Source organism: Perissodus microlepis, chromosome 3, assembly GCF_051167445.1.
Source record: "Perissodus microlepis isolate ML-2025 ecotype Zambia chromosome 3, ASM5116744v1, whole genome shotgun sequence".
In the NCBI taxonomy this organism is placed as follows: Eukaryota; Metazoa; Chordata; class Actinopteri; order Cichliformes; family Cichlidae; genus Perissodus; species Perissodus microlepis.
Window position 1 is genome coordinate 20,874,088 of NC_140463.1, and position 18,150 is coordinate 20,892,237.

Here is an 18,150-nt window from a genome sequence, read left to right on the forward strand (position 1 = left end):
CGCTGTGCGTTCAACAACAATGGATCTCCAGCCGTGTTGTTCCATGTGCATTCGCATGATCCATTATTACCCCTGACATGTACCGCTGTGTAAAGTGAGTGTGTGTGAGAGAAGGAGAGGGCAAGAGGGGGGAGGCAGGGTGATTGAGATTGAGAGGAGAAAGGTTTGGGAAGAAGAGAAAATTAGCCCAAAACAGAACTACACCTGTGAATTTAGGCAAAGTCGTAAAACGAACCCTGCCTGTTCTGTTCTTTGTGAAATAGCTAGAGGACTGAACATGTCATGCTTAATAGAGTGTAACCTAGTGTGTGTGGTCAGCTTTAACAAAAAAACAAGAAACAAACAGGCCACTCATCACCAGTCCGGCGACTCCACAGCAGCATGATCTGCTGTTAATTATTAGCCGATACTGAACGAGCGCAAACAAAAAGCCGTTCATCCATCAACAAAAATAACTGAGCAGACGACATCCTGCGCTTCCAGCTGCAGCCCTCGCGTGAACTTCCACTATCTCTCTTTCTTTCTCTGTTAAGGAGTTTCTGGAAGCACAGCAATATCTGAGGCGCTTGAGAGGTTTGGATTCTCATCAGAAAGCGGGCGCAACTGGTACTAAATTCATTCTGCAGCGAGACGACACGCTCAAACATCCGGCAGGAGTCATAAAAACTAACCACCTTCAGCTACAAATCATCCTGCAACAGATGGTCTGACCCACACACACACACCCTGATCTCAACATCATGGAGCCAGTCCAGGATTACACAAAGAGACAGAAGACAATGGAGATGAAATCCACAGAAGGCAAGTTCTCCCAACAGCCCGCTTCTTCACCGAGATGATGCCTCAGCTACAAACGGGCCAAACAGCCGTAACTAAAAGACTCTTCAAGCCACGTTTGACTGGATCAGTTCCTATGCAGTGCTTTTCTACTCAGTCATATAAGCAGTTTTGTTCCTACCTAAGTGGTTTCTGTCCAACATTCACAGGCTGATGGATGCAGCAGAAAGGAACTCAGGGTTTGCTGTCTTGCTTGAGGCTATGTTGGATGCAGACCGGAGCAGCCAGGGATCAAACCACCAACTTTTTGACTATTAGATAACCTGCTTGATCTCCTGAGCTACTGCCACCCCAGCTACTAACTCACTGACAGAGATGCAGCCCAGAGATTATCACAAACGTTACCCCAACATTTTCCAGTATTAGTGATAAATATCCACCTCAAATCTTCAGCCACCAGAACACCTCCACCGCTCCTCAGCACTGATTATCCGAGTCTGTGGAAGCCTACCTGAGGGAATCGAGCACCATTATCCCAAATAAGATTCCCACACTTAGCATTTCAATCATGAGCGTGGAGAGCGCTGTGAAGCACTTGGTTTAGGTTGTTAAAAGTGGATTTAAATTCCATCATAATTAAACCTTTCAGTCATCTCTGGTGCCCCACGGATAGAGAGGCAGTGTCACCCCAGAACGGATTGCTCCCATCAGAGGAGAAGAGCTTTATCACACAATAAAGGTCAGAGCAAAGGTGGGCCAGCAAAATTCCTCCCCCAGAATAACGCAGCCATCAGAGAAGCTGCTGATGGGGTCCAGTGTGCCTGCCTGTTTGGTCTCATTAAAGTACAGGCAGCTCACGGTGGATCACACTGATAGTGACGTAAACCTATAGATGATTCTCAGGTGGGTTCCAGGTTTTGTGAGGTGTACCATTATGTCTGATTTCTAAGCAGATTTATGGATGTCTATGAGAGATTGATATTGAAAACATTAACATCAGAGTAATGATCATAAGCAGAAGTGCAAATTTTGGCACAGAGCGCAGAAATCGGCTGCCAAGTGTTTTTTTTCCTGCACAGGGACAGTGCACTTTAATAAATTATGCAACCAGAGTCAGCAACAAAAACATGGCATGAGACAGCCCAATGCATACGAGCCCATCAGTGTAAAATTAAGAGCAAGAGCAGTCCGAGGACGAGCGCCTCCCACCCAGGCTGGTAATTCTTGGCACGAACCGAGTTGTCAGATTATCTCGGGATGTAATTTGATTTGTATTTGTGAAGATTTGACGTGAAACGCCTCGCAGCGGTAAAAGAAAATATTAATTTCTAAGAAAGGCCAAGCACCACCTGTTCCATCCACAACGAGTTTTAGATGGTTTGAAGATTCCCGCTAACAGACAGGCGAACCGAGCAATTAGCCCGAGCTCCTCGGCAGAGGTGATCAAATAAACTCGACAATCGCGGCACGAGTTTGGCCAGAACTCAAGGCTGGTTTTAAATATTTTAAATCGTCAGTGTTTTTCTAAGTAATGAATAAATTTCACTTTACTTAAACTGAGAACGCAGACTGACTGAAGGTGATCTTTCTAAACTTTGGTACTGGATCACTTGACTCTTTCCAAGACGACCATCAGAGCAAAATACAGCTAAAAATAATAATAAAAGAAAAACTTCTGTGACTATTTTGGTAAAAAGGCCAAGTCTGAGTGATGAACTCATTTAAACCTGCTTTTCTGAACTCAGAACGCATCTGTGCTTCTCACACCAGTTACCAATTTTTTTAACCTTTATGTCAAATAAAGTTTTAAAACATCTTTAAAGTTTAAATTTAAAACCGAAATACTTTAAATCTATATGAAGAGAAAAAGAAGAAGCAGGCAGAAAGTCTTAAAGTCATCTTTGTGGAAAACAGAAAACGTCAGAGTTTAAAGAGGGCGCGGAAAATCGGAAATTTCACAGGAGATGCTGCAAAAAGTTTTTTAAAAATTGTGGCAGTTACATTTTTTTCTTTACAAAACGAATTAACTTCAATTCAGTTTGAGGTGTCTAAAAAAAGAACTAAACACAAATCGTGTAAAACCAAAAACACTTTTGATTTAAACGTCTTCCAACGTGTTCTGTAAATGAGGCTCGACACAGTTAAAAACAACAGAACTGAGCAAATAAAAGACATTTCTAAAAACTGTGAGGCCTCTTCTATTCAGCGCTAAACTGGAGAAATATTTTAACTTCTTTGGTTTGATTGTCTGAACAAAACTTGATTTAATCTTTTCTATATTAGTGACAATACATTTTTTAAAATGTGAATGCAATGAAGCAACAGCAAGTCCAAAGAGTTCGTTGCAGCTTCTAACTTCTCTTTAGTTATTTTAAAATCATTTGAAATGTGTGTTGTGAACTATTTTTGCTTCATTCTGTGGATTCGCATCCAAAATTTAACCCACTGGAGAAAAAAAACAAACACTTTCGAGTTTGAACTTGAAGCCAGCTAAATAGAAGCTGTGGGCTCAGACAGGTGAGGTGGCAGGTGTACAGCAAGTATTCACACACACACAGTGAAAAGTCTATTTACACACAAACGCACATCAATGCTGCATTTCTGCAACACACATCCACTCGATTCCCGTTAAAGCCTCTCACACACACATTACCTTTCATACACCACATAAAGACACAGAAAAGCTCTTTCCCTTTCACTGACACACACACACATGCGCACACACACACGCACAGATCTGCTAGTGAGATATAAGGTAATGGATTATGTGTAAACAGGACAAAGCAGCGGGTTGTTTACTTTGCATTTGTTTGCCATAAGCTTTTTGTTCCTGTAAAAAAACACCAAACTAATGAAACATGTGTCTGTCTGTGTGCTCATTTAGCATCACACACACACACACACCTTCCAAAGTCGATACAGTAAAAGCATCATCCAAAGTAAAATAAGGAACAGTGCTGATAACAGAACAGGAAGTGTGGAAGATAACCATTAATCAAAAACAGTCCCGAGCCTCCAACAAATGTTTGCACAGAGTGTCATAAAAATGCATCCTAAAAGCACACACACACACACACACAGAGAGAGAGAGAGAGAGAGAGAGAGAGAAATGCAAAGGAAGCAGGAGTCTAAATAGAAATATGAATGAGCTGTGAACAGAAAGAGAAACATAAGAGTGGGATAAAATTAAGAGAAAGACTCTGGATGATTTATTTCAGGAAAGTTTCGGGAGGATTTTGCAGAAAAACTTCATATCAAAAGATCAGGATTCCCACAGCTCGGTGTTTTACCAAAAACATGCTTGTCACAGTAAATTTAATAATTTCATTAAAAAACATATTGCAGGACCACTTTGTACACAAGTTTAAAACACCCCAAACGTGCGGACGCAGAGCCAATCCAAGACTGTAGTCCTAAAAAGGGGATGAAACCGCCACTAAACTGACTCAGAGTTCTCTAAATGTCGCGCTGGAAGAAGTTTGAAAATTAGACAAACTCTTTTTGGGTTTTTTTTTTTTTTTTTTTTTTTGGTTTTCTTGAAATATGAAAAAGTGCGTAAAGTGCGGACCGACCTGGCGCTGGTGCAGTCCTGGTACAGCGTCTCGAAGTCCTTCCTGGAGATGAGCTTGCAGCGGTTCACACCGGGTTGGATGGCGCCGAGTCCACGCAGGACGCGCACCTGCTCCACGGTGCACACCACGGGCGTGATGTCCAGCCTCTTCAGCTTGGTGTAGACGGTGTGCAGCCCGCCCACCAGGTGCTTCAGGAAGAGGTCGAACACCTGCGGCAGGCAGATCAGCTCCTGGCCGTCCACGCTGAAGCTGGCCACCTTCACGCCGTGCACCTCCACCAGCTTGCACTCGCTGCACAGACCCGAGCCGGACGAAGTCTGCGCCAGGCTGGGGGAGCCCGGAGTCAGGCCGGCTGTGCTCAGCGAGCCCAGCCCGCTCAAGGGACCCAGAGGGGCGGTGGAGCCGCCGTTCCCCAAGCCGGCCAGTGCGCCTCCCGGTCCGGGCAGGAAAGCGCTGAGCATGCTGCTGGTGAGCCGTGGAGACGGGGACAGGGAGTGGGAGTGGGAGTTGGTGTGCGCCGGGCTGGAGGTGCCGGTGGAGGCGACGGATGTGTGGAGCGCGTCCGGAGCAGAGCGGTAGAGCGCGACCGGAGTTGGGGCGCCCGAGCCCGGCGAGAGGAGCGGAGGGGAGCCGGGGAGCGACATGACGGAAGGTCAGCGGTGAAGACGCGCGCACGCACTGAGGCTTTCACACTCTCACACGCACTTTCTTTCGTCCTCTCGCTCTGTCCAGCTGGGAGAGGGAAAAACAACACTTGTGCGTCTCTGCTGTTGGGCTTCCACTCACTTTTTCCGTTTATATTTTTGATTTCCTCGCCTCAGCTTCCACTCGCCTCTCGTTCTATCCAGGAGGAGCTCTCGCTCCGGGTATCCGTGCGTGGAAAGCGGACTGTCCGGTCTGTGCGTAAAAGCGACTGGAGCAGAGTCCGGGTCAGCCCTCGCCGTGGCCCCGCCTCCTGTAGGCGTGACTGACTAAACATTGGGCCAATCAGACGCGGTCCTTTGTAGGACTGTGAAGATGATTGGTGTAGAAATGAGAGGAGGACTTTGTTGCCCCCCATTGATGTGTGTTTGTGTGTGTATGTGTGGAGGGTATCGGTCAGATCTCTCGCTTTGCGGCTTCATAAACTTTCTCACGAGTTGCTTGAGTCTCTAACGGGAATTTTTTATTTTTCTTCTTCGAGTTTTTTTTTTTTTTTTTAATTACATGCTGCGTGTTTGTGCGTGTGTGCAGGATGACCTGCGAACAGCTGAGGTTTAGGAAGAAAGGAGGGATAAAAAAGGAAAAACAGGTGAAAAGGGAAAAGGAATGAAAGAAGGGAACAACACAGGTAAAAGGTATTAAAAGAATGGAAATAACAAGAAAGGAAAAACAAATAAAGAAGAAGTGTGCATAGGTGACAATATCGAAGGAATGAAGGAAGGAAGGATGGAAGGATGGAGGGAAGAAGGAATAGCAGGTCACAATAACAACAAGGAAAGACGGAAAATGAAAGGAATATATATTTAAAGAAGGAAACAAGGAAAAGGAAATGTAAGGCAGGGAGGAAGAAAGGAGGAAATGAAGGAAGAAAGTTAGGGAATAATGTAGGTAAACGTAAAGAAGAATGAAAAGAACAACAATAGGAAGGAAGGAAAGAAGGAAGGAAGATCAAAATCAAATGATGAGGTGAAGGTGTGGACAGGTAACAATAAAAGAAATGGAAGGAAGGGGAGATGGAAGAAATAATAAAACGGTGATAAGGAAGGAGAAGAAGGACATGAGTAGAGGAAAACAAAAGGAAAAAGACAAAAAGTAAGACAAGGAAGGATGGAAGAAACAACATACGTGACAATTAACAAAGTGAAGAGGAATAAGAGGCAAAAAGGAAGCAATGAATGACAGGAAGATAAAAGAAGGAAGGAACAAGAAAGGAAGAACGGAGGGGGAAGAGAGAGGGAGAGCAGTGAAATAAACAAATAAAATAAAGAAAGAAGGGAAACAAACTGAGCAAAGGTGAAGTGATGTTAAAAAAAAGAAGAAAGGTGTAAAGAAAAGAAGGTGACACCAAAGTAAATGGAAGGAAGGACAGATGTGGAAAGAATGAAACAAAACAGTGTAAGAAAGGAAGAAAGAAAGAGAACAAAATAGGTGATGATAAAAAGTACGGAAAACAAAGACAGATTGGTAAGGATGGGAAGGGAGGAAGAATAAGATAAATAATAAAACAGGACAGAAAGAACAACAATAAACATAAGGAAAGAAGGGCAATGAAAAGTATGGAAGGGTAAATATATAGTGGAAGGGAGAAAAAGTAAGGACAAGAAAGAGGTGTGTAGAAGGAAGGAAGGAAGAAGAAAGGAAGTATGTGGAAAAAAGTATAAACAAGGACAAAAGAAAGGAAGGAATGAAGGGAACAAAATAGGTAGCAACATTAAAAGAAGGGCTGAAGGAAGAAAAAATAAATCACAGTTTGGAAGTAAAGAGCAAAGGAAGGAAATGAAAAGAAGGGAACAGCAGGTAACAATACAAAAAAGGACAGAAGGAACAACAATGAGAGAAAGGAAGGAAGGCAAAGAAAACAGAAGCGGAACGAAGGAAGGAAGCATGAAAGTAAGGACATTGATGATGAAAGGAAAGAAGGGAGTAAAGAGGGAAGGGACAAAGGAGGGAAGGAAGGCAGGAAAGAGGAGAAAGGATGAAAACAGACATTTAAAATATAATAAGAAGAGGAGACATGAAAGAAACAAACTGGTTTAGTCTTTCTGTTTAACAGAGAGGAAGGATGCTGTCGGGAGAATGATAACAATCGAAAACCCAAAAATGGAGATAGAAAAGGAAACAAGAGGATGAGGAAAGGAAGCTGGGGAAGAGAACAGAAGCTAAATGACCCATGGTGATCATTTATGTGACAAAAGAAGAGGACAGGGATTAAGAAAGCAAAAGCTCTAAAAGAAAAGAGATCACTGTGCAGCATCAAAGAGACTCACACGTGCACGTGTGTGTGTGTTTAAGCAGTGAAATGGGATTGAGTGGTGTGGATTACAGACAGACGGAGCTTTATAATCCCGTGTAATCTCATTACACTGAGAAACCCTGACTGAATGAAAGGGAGACTGAAAAGAGAGAGAAACACACAGAGTGAGAGAAGATGATGATACTGAAGGGGAGAAAGTAAATTTGTAATAATGTTTGAAAATCCAGATTTACTTTGCACTCAGACTGACAGGAAGTCTGATATGTTCTGTTTTTATTCTGATGAGACAAATCATTTCAGTCGGCACCAAGATGTCGCACCGACAAACCAAACAAAAGAGGGAAATTAGTACAAAAAAGAAAGGAACTTTGGATGATTTATTTCTGACTTGACACTAGATTTAAGAAACAAGAAGTCTGTTTTCTGTCTTCCATCCCTCACTGCACTTAAAGTAAGAAGGCATTTTTCTGTGCGTTTATTTTTACTTTTGTTTGGGATGTTTTAAATTGTCTTAATGCTGCATGGATGGCAACAAAAACTCAAGCATAAAGCACATCACATCTTTAAAGGCACACTCATTTTTTATGTTTATTTAATAAAAAAATATATATTGTACTCAAAAATATACACTGATTAGTGTGTAACTGATGCATTCTCATAAACTTAGATGAGACGAGCATCACTGCTCAGTCATGTTTTACTTGTGATTAGAGAACGGCCACACACGTAGTAGTAGGAGATGAAAACTCGTAGGCGTCAACGTGCTATGGAGGTAAATATTAATTCACAACTGCAGACTCAAGTTATGAAGGATCACGCCTATGTTTTATCATCAGAGAAATAGTCGCCTTCTCTAAAGAATAGAAGGGGAAGCAAAATGTCATCGTCCTCCTCCTCACCTCAAGCCTCATCTCCTGAACTGAAGTCAGAGCTCTGACACATGAAAATGTGCATAAACATGCTCATTTATTCTCAATATTGTCACAATTACTTATTGTCAGCATATTAGACATGTGACTGTTCCATGTGTGGATCTGCGGAAATATGACAATGAGTAACTTAAACAACACCAACAGCTGGTTATAAGCTAACATCATTGGGTAATATTTGGCTTAAGTGTCCTAAAAACTCTAATTTACCCTCTGATAAACAGTGTGACATTCTCACTTTTTATGAGAGTTTATTCACTAAGTGTCTGAGTCCAACATTGTTTGATCCTCTTGAAAGAATGTTCCACTAACAGCAGCTAACACAGGCTAACAGTGGCAACCCAGTTGCACTTACCAACATAAAAGTTTGGGATATATCCTCATTTCGTTTCTCAAAGTATTACAGCCTCCTCCAGAGCAAATAAAGGTTGACACTGCTCACCCAGCATTGATAGCTGAGGTAAACAGCAGCCGTTACGTGATTATGCACTTGCATCGGGAGGGGTAAGAAAACACAATTCAGTGGTGAAATTTTACTTTTTGTAACTTTAATTCAGCAACGCTAATAACACCTGATGGCTCTCTTGCTGTGCCATCCTCTAATCCCCAGAAGCTTGAGGGTCCTGTTGACTCTCAAGGTCGGTGTTGAAAGGTCAAAGTTGGCAAAACCTTAGCATCGGGCTTCCATTCCCTGCTTAGACAGTCACCTGTGAGCTCCTTATACTTGGTTCTATTTGCCTTTATCACCTCTCTCCCATCCGGTCTTCCAAAAGGATGGTCAATTCCAGCAGGACCACTTGCTTCAATGAAATAAATCTGACACAACAACCATATTACGGAGCTTGTCTGCACAGGTCGACTTTCAACCACCAAGACTTCCTGCTTGGTTTGTATGTTGCTGTAACCTCTCTCTGGTGTGACTCTAGGATAACCATCAGCACCTGGTCATGGCAGAACCAGTAACTCCCATCTCCCAGGGCTTTGTCAGTCTGCATTTAATCCTTTTGATAAAGTTTACAGTTAGGGCTAGACCAGGTGACCCTTAGTTATGCTGCAATAGGTCTAGGCTTCCCATGATGCACTGTTTCTGTACTCACCATGCGTCTATATGTCACTCTATGCTTGATCAAAGGGTGTCATCTTTTTGTTGGGGTTTTATAAATATATATGCAGCATGATTTAAAAAAAAAAAGAAGCCATAATCTATGACTTTATGACCTCTATAGTAGTTCTATGAAGATTAAAGAATTTAGGAGAGAAAGTACAAGTATAAAGGTGAAAAAAGAGCAAGAGAGGTCAAGGAGGAAAGGTGGAGCAGCAGCTGAAAATAAAAAAGGTGAGACGGAACAAGACAGAGATAAAAAGAATAGAGAGGTAAGGAGAGTGTCAGAGGGACACGAGGGCAATAATTTGTCTCTCAGGACTAATAATGATCAGACTGAAGCTGGACTCAGAGAAAGACAGAGAGAGATGAGCTCTTAGTGGAGGTGAATATCTCTCTGTGGGGTTATAATGACCGATATGAACTTGGAGTTGGACTTTGGGATGCTGAGAGCGAGGCAAAGAGGAATAGGAGCGAAGTCTGAGAGAGACGAGAGAAAGAGATGAGGAGAGGAGGGAGAGTGACAGAAGGGCAAAATGAAGGAGGTGACAAGAGAGAGGAGAGTGACAAAAGTGGAAAAACTTGTCTGCAAAATGCTCTTCATCCCCTGAGGAGACACAGAGGAAGATGTAAGTGACAAAAGGCTTTTTTTTTTTACTGCTTTCTGCGTATTGAATCAGTCGTCCTGACTAACTGTATGTCATCTTTTTGTGTTGGTGCAGTTTTTACTGTGTGGTAAAGAAAAAGTGTCAGCAGCTGCAGGAAAAGACTCACATTCACCTTCATGGATGATGTCACACTGCTCTCCACCAACGAGAAAAAACATCACCATGTTAACATTTCACAACTGCCCATTGTCAGCCCAACAGCTGGCGATTGCTGATAAATTTACAGAGGGGAGGCGTGTGTGATATGCTTGTCGCTTTCTGGCTTCAGAAGAACTTCAAGAATTCAAGTTATTGTCATTGTAATAGATTTGCAGCTGGAAAACCTTACATGGTGTGTGATATTTAAGACAAGACAAAGAGAAAGATAAGAACTATGAAACACCAGATCTCTGCAACACTATCAACATTAAAGGTACAGGACAAGGAGGGAAGGAAATATAGGACCTAAGGACTGCGCATGAAGTATAAGGTAAATGCACAAAGTAAAATACAATTTACACATCAAAGCATGAAATCTAAAATATATTACATTGGAAATATTTTACATGGAGACTGTACACAAGTGTTTTTGTCATACTGGGGAATGTTGTTGTGCTGCAAAGTGACAATGAAGACCTTCTTAGCAGAACCTACCGGATCCCTTATTCAATCTGAAGTGAACAGGTGCTGTTTTTCCTAAGGCTAGACAGTAAGTAATGCAAAACTTGGTTTCATGTATATATTTGCAAAATTCTACTATATTCATACTGTGATATTCATTGGAGTATTTGAGTCACAGCATGACACTACACTCTTATGTGGCTGTGACATTATTGTATCATTGTGCTTTCTTAAAAGTCTAAAAACTATAACATTATTAATGAGAGGCTTCTTTTTCACTCAGTCATTATCTTCATTTAAACACAATGTGGTCTTATATTTTCTGAGTGTGACAAACAGTACACAGTGCAGCCAACAGGTGCATCTTTGCGCCAAAGTTTGTCAGGATTCATTAGGCAGAGTCAGCGTTCCTACATCCAGGACTCTGTTCCTTGAAACATCTGTTTAACCACATGAGTTGCAGCAGTGAAAAGAGAAACTCCCGTGCAGGCAGCAGGTCGTACGGTGCCACTTGACAATGATGTATGCTTGAGGGAAGTTTGCTGGATTTTAACTGAACCAAAGAAGACATCAGAAAAGTTTGACAGCTGTGGTTACAAAAAGAATCTGTGTTCGTGTTTGGTTACCTTACATTTAACGATTTTATAAAAATGTTTTTGTTGATAAACAAAGTACCACAGACTTTAACTAAATGATGGGTGATGATTATAATCAATCTCATTAATTATTATTATTATTATTATTATTATTAATTATTAATTATCTCATTAAATAAATGTTTAAAGAACAATTAAAGGTTTTTTTCAGCTGCAGCTTCAGTGGTGTTTAAGAGTTTGAGAAAAAGAATAAATATAATTAAAGCTGCAAGCAACAATGAGAGGGCCCTCACACCTGAGTGCACATGTGGGTGTACTGGGTTCAAGCTGATCGAGCCATTTGAACAGTTTGGAGCGTAACTCTTATCAATGCTATGATGTTTGGTGCAGACTGAAGAATGTGTCTTTGAGTTACAGTCATTTCATGCTTTATGGTGATGCATGCAAGTAAAGATCGTTAAGATTTTCCTGATGTAATTTTAACTGATTCTTCTCAACCACGGTGAATCTGTACCTCAAAGTTTAAAACATGACATTTCCTTCTGTACCTAGGTGGTGTTCTGACTATCATTAAATATTTCCACACAGATGTGTTCAGGGGTGGGCCCTTATCACACACAAGAAGTTTAGTCCAGACTGGATAAAGTATGTGTGAATGACAGCATTTTAAAATTTTAAGGCGAATGAGCAAAATTCGCAATGGTGTCATAGACACACCCTTCAACAAAAACTCAAAAGCTTGGTAATTTAGCATGGCCCACATCTGTAGTTCTTACTGACCCAAAATTAGGATGATCCCATTAGAACCCTAGGAGCAGTTTGAAAAAGTACAACAACCGGAAATCTCAACAACGATGCCAAAATTACATCATAATTTCAAAATGGCAGACTTCCTGTTGGCTTTAGGGGATAACTCCAAGAGGATGTTTTGTGCATCTTGGGATGTTTAATATGTGTACCAAATTTCATATCTTTATGTGAAATACAGCAGTGGCGCTTACCTTTTCCAACTTTATTGGACCACTATAATTTAATTCCATTCAATTAAATTTTATTGATATAATGCCAAATCATAGTTGGCAGAAAGAAATCACAGTTTCTTGAAGGCGCTTTACAGAAAAAAGAGAAAACCCCAACAATCATATGACCCACTATGAGCACTTTGGCGACAGTGGGATGTAAAATCTCCCTTTTAACAGGAAGAACCATTTAGCAGAAACAGACTCAGAAAAGGCGATCCACCCCTACTTCCCCCTGGATTCACAAAACAACACAGAGCATGTTGCAGCCCCAGCAGGTTGGGGTTAAACTGAGGTTGGATGGATTGGATCCTCCGGGCCCACCATCTTCGGGATCCACCACTCCTGGAGGTGCACCTGCACACTCAAATTTACATTTCAGAACCCCAGCCTTTGACAGCAGCCGTAACAGTGACTGAAGAAGAAAACACTTCAACAACATCATGGGAATCCCCCAGCAGCCTACGCCTATTGCACCGTAACTAAGAGAAGGTCACCTGATCCAGCTCTAACTATATGGTTTGTGAAAAGGAAAGTTTTAAGCCTAATCTTAAAAGTAGAGATACTGTCTGTCTCTCGAATCAAAACTGGAAGCTGGTTCAACAGAAGAGGGGCCTGAAAATTGAAGGCTCTGCCTCCCATTCTGCTTTTTAAAAAAGTAGAATGGGAGGCAGCGCCAGTTAGCAGCACTTATGTACAAGTCCAATGAAATACGTACATTTTCACGAGACCTGATGTGTGTGCAAAATTTCTGAGCCTGATTTCACCCTCAAAAAGGTGACTAGCTGCCGGCTCTCGGGGCTGTCCATCTCCGGGGAAAGTGCGCTATCCCTGCATTTGCCTGAATAATAATAAACAGAGCAGATACACAAGGAGCTTTGTACTTATAGTGTTCAGGCCCTAAAAACAGAATTGAAACATATTCTTGGTCTACATGCAAATTTGGCATGATGTCAGTGACTACAGTGTAGGTGTCCTGTTTGAGGATCATATTTTGATTCTTATAGACACAGAGGTCCAGGTGATGCTTCAGAAATGCATATAATATTTCCCAAAAGTTCTTTGGTAGTTTGGTGGTGATTTCATACCTTGACATAAATAAGATAAAATCCTGCTTCACAGTACTGGCCTCAGCACAGGACCATGAGACCTGTCTTTGACCAATACGTTGTCACTCCCAAAGCGTAACATTTTACGCTAGGTGACAAATCGTCGATATATTACACTTCCGGGCACCCAACACGTGCCTAGATTACGAGATCGGAAAAATTAGGAAACATGAGAACCGTTTGGACTGAATCTACACATGTACGTTCATTTTACTTAAAATGCTTTGGAAAACACCATCTAACGTCATTAAAGGGCTGGTTAGGGTTAGGGATAAGGTTAGGGTTAGGGTTAGAATACATGGCTGGAACCTGTATTACTGCAGGAGCATCATTCTACTGGATTTCATCCATAACCCGGCGTGTAGCATAAGAACGCAGACGGTCACCTTTCACGTTCCTCAGGAAAGCAGTTGGACTTGACAAATCGTCATTATATTACGCCTTGGGAGTGAGAACGGGCTGCTTTGACTGAGTTGTCTGTATCAGCTGACTTGAACTGAACTTCATTGTTATTACCTCAGCATTTAATAAAATGATAACTCGCTAGGTGGGAAAAGTTGGAAGGTTTTCCCTTTGAAAGAGTGAAGAGTTTTTGGGGTCTTCTTTACAGATAACAAACACCTAGGTTGCATCTAAACTTTGTTTCAAGAGCATTTTAAAGCAAACGTCTTTGTGTAGTGACAATCTGTATTCAAACTGCTCCATAGGTTTGCGCGCCATGCAAATAATGAAGCAAAATTCAAAGTGGCCAGGTGGATGGACAAGTCAACAAAGATTGTGTGTGTGAGGGAGATGAAAAGAAAAAGGATGAAGAAAAGAAAAGAGGACATGAGAGAAAGATGAAGGGAGAATATTTTAGACTCCAGTGCTGGGTGACATTGGTCTGCCGGCTTTTTATAATTTTCTTTTTTTATTTCACTTTGGGACAAAAACATGAATGAGAAAGAGCCGCGGGCTGTGTGAGTGTGTGTGTGTCTTTGCAAACTCTTGTCTCTGTGACACACACACACACACACACGCACACACACACAAGCACTTCAGATTTTGACCAAAGTGTTTGAGCATCACTCACACACACACACACACACTGCTGCTATATCTGAGCCATCACTTGAGGCCATCAGGATTTATTTAGCTTTTATTTATACAAGCTTAAAGTCAAACCATCCATCTCACACACAACAGCCCCCAGCTGCCATTACAGTGTGTGTGTGTGTGTGTGTGTGTGTGTGTGCGCAGTAGATGACATTGCTTGCATACAGGCAAGTTTGTGATGATCTACAGTAAGTACGGGATGCACGTGAGTGTGTATGTGTGTGAGTGTGTCTGTATTTGTTTTTCCCATCATCCTCGGCTGTACCTCGAGCAATGATGTTGACGACGGCGGCTCAAGTTGTGTTCTTTAATAATCTAATTCAACAACACAATTACCAAGTGTCAAACTGCAGTGTGAGCATCTCGGGGCCGGGGCGCAGCGACGGCGATGCTTTGTTTCCACAAGCAACATTCATCAGCTAAATTAAAACTCAATGGACGGCCCAAATACTCAATAAAAATCCCTGTCTTGTTTTACGCTCACATGAGGTGGAAAATAGATCCGTCGATAGTGAAACCATTCAATATAAGCTTGATGCATTAAATTGTTTTTTTTTCTTCCCCCCTGACAAACATCATAGGAAAGGGTGTATTTATCAAAAAGTAAGTATTCACCTGTTTAAGTATCACTTTTTGGCACTTACATGGCTTTGTTGCTCCTTGGAATAAAGCTCTTTAACCTCCCAAAATAACGCAATGCATCATTTAAGATAATAAGTTGTGTAGATTCAGGAAACTGGGTTGTTAAACGAGAAATAACACTCAATTCTGGAGCTGTAGATTTACAATAAAAGAGGCAAATTGTACAAAGTTATCAGTCTTACCCTTAAAACAACCCAGAAAATTTAGATGTATATTTTATTGTAACATGACCTCTCAAGGTTGTGTGCACACTAGCAAGCGCCCTCTGCTGTCTGTAGTAACAGCAGGGGTAAAGGACAAAGTAAAGTGATGTTATATTTGATGCTACAGTGCTACAGGCCTACTGCGATGAACCTACAGCTGACTTAACTCAGTGGTTAGGCAAAGGAGTAATTAGGTTCTAGGCCAGGGGTGTCAAATCTAAGGCAGCCCAGCAAAGATTCTAATTCGGTCCACAGGATGACTTTGGAACAGGTGAAGGAGGGAATACATTTTGGACATTTAATTGTATTTTCATAGGTTATCTTTTCCGACTGAGAAAGTGTAACAGTGTTGGAATCGACTAACAGCAGCTATCAGGGGCTAACAGCAACTATCAGTAGTGCTACCATTGCCATTTATACTACACTTACTTAAGGTTAGTTTTTTCATCATCTACTATAAAAATGTCACTTTCCATAGTGGAAAAAAAACAAATTTTCTGTGAATTAGAACTTCCTGTTATATAATTACAGGACAGTCTGTTTAATGAGCTACCAGAACTTGTACTTTTCCTACTCTTACACTGTATTTATTACAGTTTAAGCTCAAGGAGTCCTGCTGGCAGATTTCTTTCTTTGCTACAGCAGCATCTCTTTATCATGTTGAAAAAATTAGACATTTTGGTGAAATTGCTCTTTTTTTATTGAATCTCCGAGATTAAATATTTAGTTAAACTTCCTTACAATGACAGGGGAGTTTAACTGGTCTGGCCCACTTAAGATCAAAGTGGACTGTACGATGTAAAACGAGCTTAAAGTGCTTGGTATACACTGCTTTGTGTTTAGGTGACGAGTGATGTGACCTTTTGTTTTGACCAACTTCCTGGTTTTGTTGTATTTCCTTTTTTTAATTGACAATAGCAGCTTGTTTTTTTTTTTTTTTTTTTTTAAGTTTAATTATTAATTCTTCTTCTTCTTTTTGCTGCTCCTTTTAGGGGTCACCATAGTAAATCATCTGCCTCCATCTCACACAATCCCTAGCATCCTCCTCTGTCACACCAACCCTCTGAATGTTCTCCATGATCCTCTTTTGAGGTCTTCTGCTTTTCCTCCTGTCTGGCAGCTCCATCTTCAGTATGCTTTGTCAATATATTCACAATATTCACAATCACAATCTTCTGTACATGTCCAAATCTTCTCCACCTCACTTCTCTAATTATGTTCACAACTTTATCTTCTTCTCTCCTTTTTCAGCCTGGGTACTTTTATGATTACTCCCAGGCATCTCTTGGATTTTCTGGGGACTGTGACAAATGGGGGCTCATCCGGGATCTGGAACCAGGAGTTCGAGCTCAGAAAGGAGCTGGATCTAAACAACCTAGAAGTTGAGACAGCCATTAGACTGCCCCAGCTAGGGGTGCCGGTTTAGCTCACTGGGTTGAGCAATCGACCTAAATGATATTTTTGGGTTTGAATGTGCCCCAGGGCCATTTTTTGTGTGTCTTACCCCTCGGCTTTCTCCCAGCTTTCCTCTCTTCTCTCCACTGTTCTTGACATAAGACTAAAAAGCCCCCAAAATATGTTTCAAAACAAACACAAAACAAAAGATCGCATCTGCCGGAACTGCACAGTTCAGGTTGCACTGCTGCTGGTGCGCAGGTGTCTACTGCCTCATTTGTTACGAGTGAAAACATTCACTTACTCCAGTCACTTGTGAGACAGGTGTTGAAATGACTTCACTCAATGTGTGGGCCATAATGTCATAATGTAAGGTTGCTGGGAAGGCTGGGAAGGTGTTGTTACTTGTTGTCAGATGTTTCTGTGTAGAATGAATGAAGGCTGTGAAAGCACATACTCCTTGGGACAATAAGGCTAATCTATGAATTGAAGTCCAATCAGCAGCCCTAAAAGTGACATTACTAAACTCAGTATCTTTGATATTTGGCTTCCTGTTGGACGCTTTTTACAACACACACTTTTGTCCTGTCCCAAATCAAGTTGGATCATGTTGAACTCAAACCAAGCCTGATCGTAACCAGAAAACATCAACAAATATCACAGAGCGAATGCAGTAATCTGCAGTATATGCTATGAAGTCAGTTCATAGAATTAACTACAAATCTTTGTGTTGTACCTGAAAATATATGTTTCATCAAAAAGAAATAAAGTCAAAATAGAAAGAGTTAATGTATTACTGAAATCTGAGTATTACTGAATGCTGAGATCGTTTCAGGTACCACTGTGATTTTTTTTCTTTTTTTTACAAATGAGTTTAAAAGTTTCAAATCAGAAATGAACCTTGAGACAGGAAGAGACAGAAATTTTATGCCATAAAAAATGTTGGGCAATATCCAGTCTGGTGTAATAAAGACTGAGCTCATTCCTGTTTCTACTTCTTTCTATCCCCATCTCCCTCTCTCTCTCTCCCTCTCTCTCCCCTCTCTTTCTCTCTTTTTTTTACCTCCGTCCCTCTCTGTCCTCCACCTCTCCTTCCCTCTCTGCCCTTCATCCCCCCCTTCTCTTTATCACTCCGCTCATAAAACCTGCTCATCCAGAAAGAACAGAGTTTAGAGGAGGATGGAGGAGAGAGAGACAGGGAGAAATGAATGAGGGATGGAGACAAGGATAGAGAAAGAGGGAGGACAGAGGGATGAAAAGACAGAGGGAGAGGAGACTTAGGAGAAAAGAAAATTAAGGACCCAGTCCCGCAAAAAGTAAAATGTCCAGTGCTGATTAATTAATTTCATAGTTCTGGGACCATAGAGTCGCCCTCAAAATCTGCAGTTCTGTTTAAAATCCAGCTTTTGTGAACTTGATTGTGAAACAGTTTGCACTGCTGAGTGATTTTAAACCTTTTTAACCACACTGACCTCTGAAGGAACTGA

General features: G+C 41.5%; 1 protein-coding gene across 1 annotated transcript in view; it reads right to left on the reverse strand.

Moving 5' to 3' along the window:
• Nucleotides 1-5,267, reverse strand: part of LOC146390479 (dachshund homolog 2-like) — a 117,919-nt gene extending 112,652 nt beyond the window's left edge. Inside the window, exon 1 of the mRNA XM_084923525.1 lies at nucleotides 4,350-5,267. Within this exon, the coding sequence (XP_084779651.1) occupies nucleotides 4,350-4,993 (644 nt within the window). The 5' untranslated portion in view covers nucleotides 4,994-5,267. The remainder of the gene's footprint in view (nucleotides 1-4,349) is intronic.
• Between the last annotated feature and the right edge of the window lie 12,883 nt (nucleotides 5,268-18,150).